The sequence below is a fragment of the Volvox carteri genome (genome assembly GCF_000143455.1).
Source record: "Volvox carteri f. nagariensis unplaced genomic scaffold VOLCAscaffold_69, whole genome shotgun sequence".
In the NCBI taxonomy this organism is placed as follows: domain Eukaryota; kingdom Viridiplantae; phylum Chlorophyta; class Chlorophyceae; order Chlamydomonadales; family Volvocaceae; genus Volvox; species Volvox carteri.
The window spans coordinates 216,072-216,803 of NW_003307612.1; the positions used below are offsets into that span (position 1 = coordinate 216,072).

At 60.5% G+C, this 732-nt stretch overlaps 1 protein-coding gene across 1 annotated transcript in view; it reads right to left on the reverse strand.

The window, feature by feature from the left end:
• Positions 1–732, reverse strand: part of VOLCADRAFT_98190 (uncharacterized protein) — a gene marked incomplete at both ends in the record, with an annotated part of 13,930 nt that overhangs the window by 10,791 nt on the left and 2,407 nt on the right. Inside the window, one exon of the mRNA XM_002957102.1 lies at positions 303–491. Coding sequence (XP_002957148.1) covers positions 303–491 — 189 coding nt within the window. The remainder of the gene's footprint in view (positions 1–302; positions 492–732) is intronic.

The following is a 732-nucleotide window of genomic DNA, read 5'->3' on the forward strand; positions in this document are numbered from 1 at the left end:
GGGGGTGGGGGGGGAGGGCAGTGGGAGGAAAGACGAACCACGTGAACGAGTGAAACGAGTGCTGCCAGGGCAAGAGTGTACCCCAGAGACGTAGGACTGACCGAAAGGCAGTGGGAGGGCGTCGGATCATGAGGTACACTTAGGTAAGAAAAGGCACACTTATGTTGACTGCCTCAGGAATCACAGGGCTTCTTAACTTCGCCAACGCCCAAACCCGAGGCCCCCAATCCCCCCCCCTATTGGAGGCTGTGATATATATATATATGATATATATCATATATATATATGTGTGTATATCGTACCGCTGCCAGCCTTTCCTTGGCTCCACGTTCCTCCTCCAACTGCCGCCGTACATCCGCCGTCTCGGCCACCTGGCGCTCGGCAGCCGCCGCCGCCGCCGCCACTGCCGCCTCCGCGGCTTCCGCTCTGGCCAGCGCCTGAGCCAGCTCGGACCGGAGCTTCGCGATCTCCTCCGCCGCAGCCTCACTGACCTTCACGAAGCGGAGGAGGAGGAGGGGGTTCGGGGGGTTCGGGGGGTCGTCGACGCTTGCAAGAGAAAAAACAAAGGATAGCGAGGGGAGGGAAGTCAAGTGATCACGCTAGCGGGCTTCCCCCAATCCCACCTGCCCGGGCCCCCAGTGCCCTCGGCGACAAGGAGCCGACACCCGAGCTAAATGCCAATACACACCCACCCACCCACCCACACCCACACATACACACACACTTGCCCTC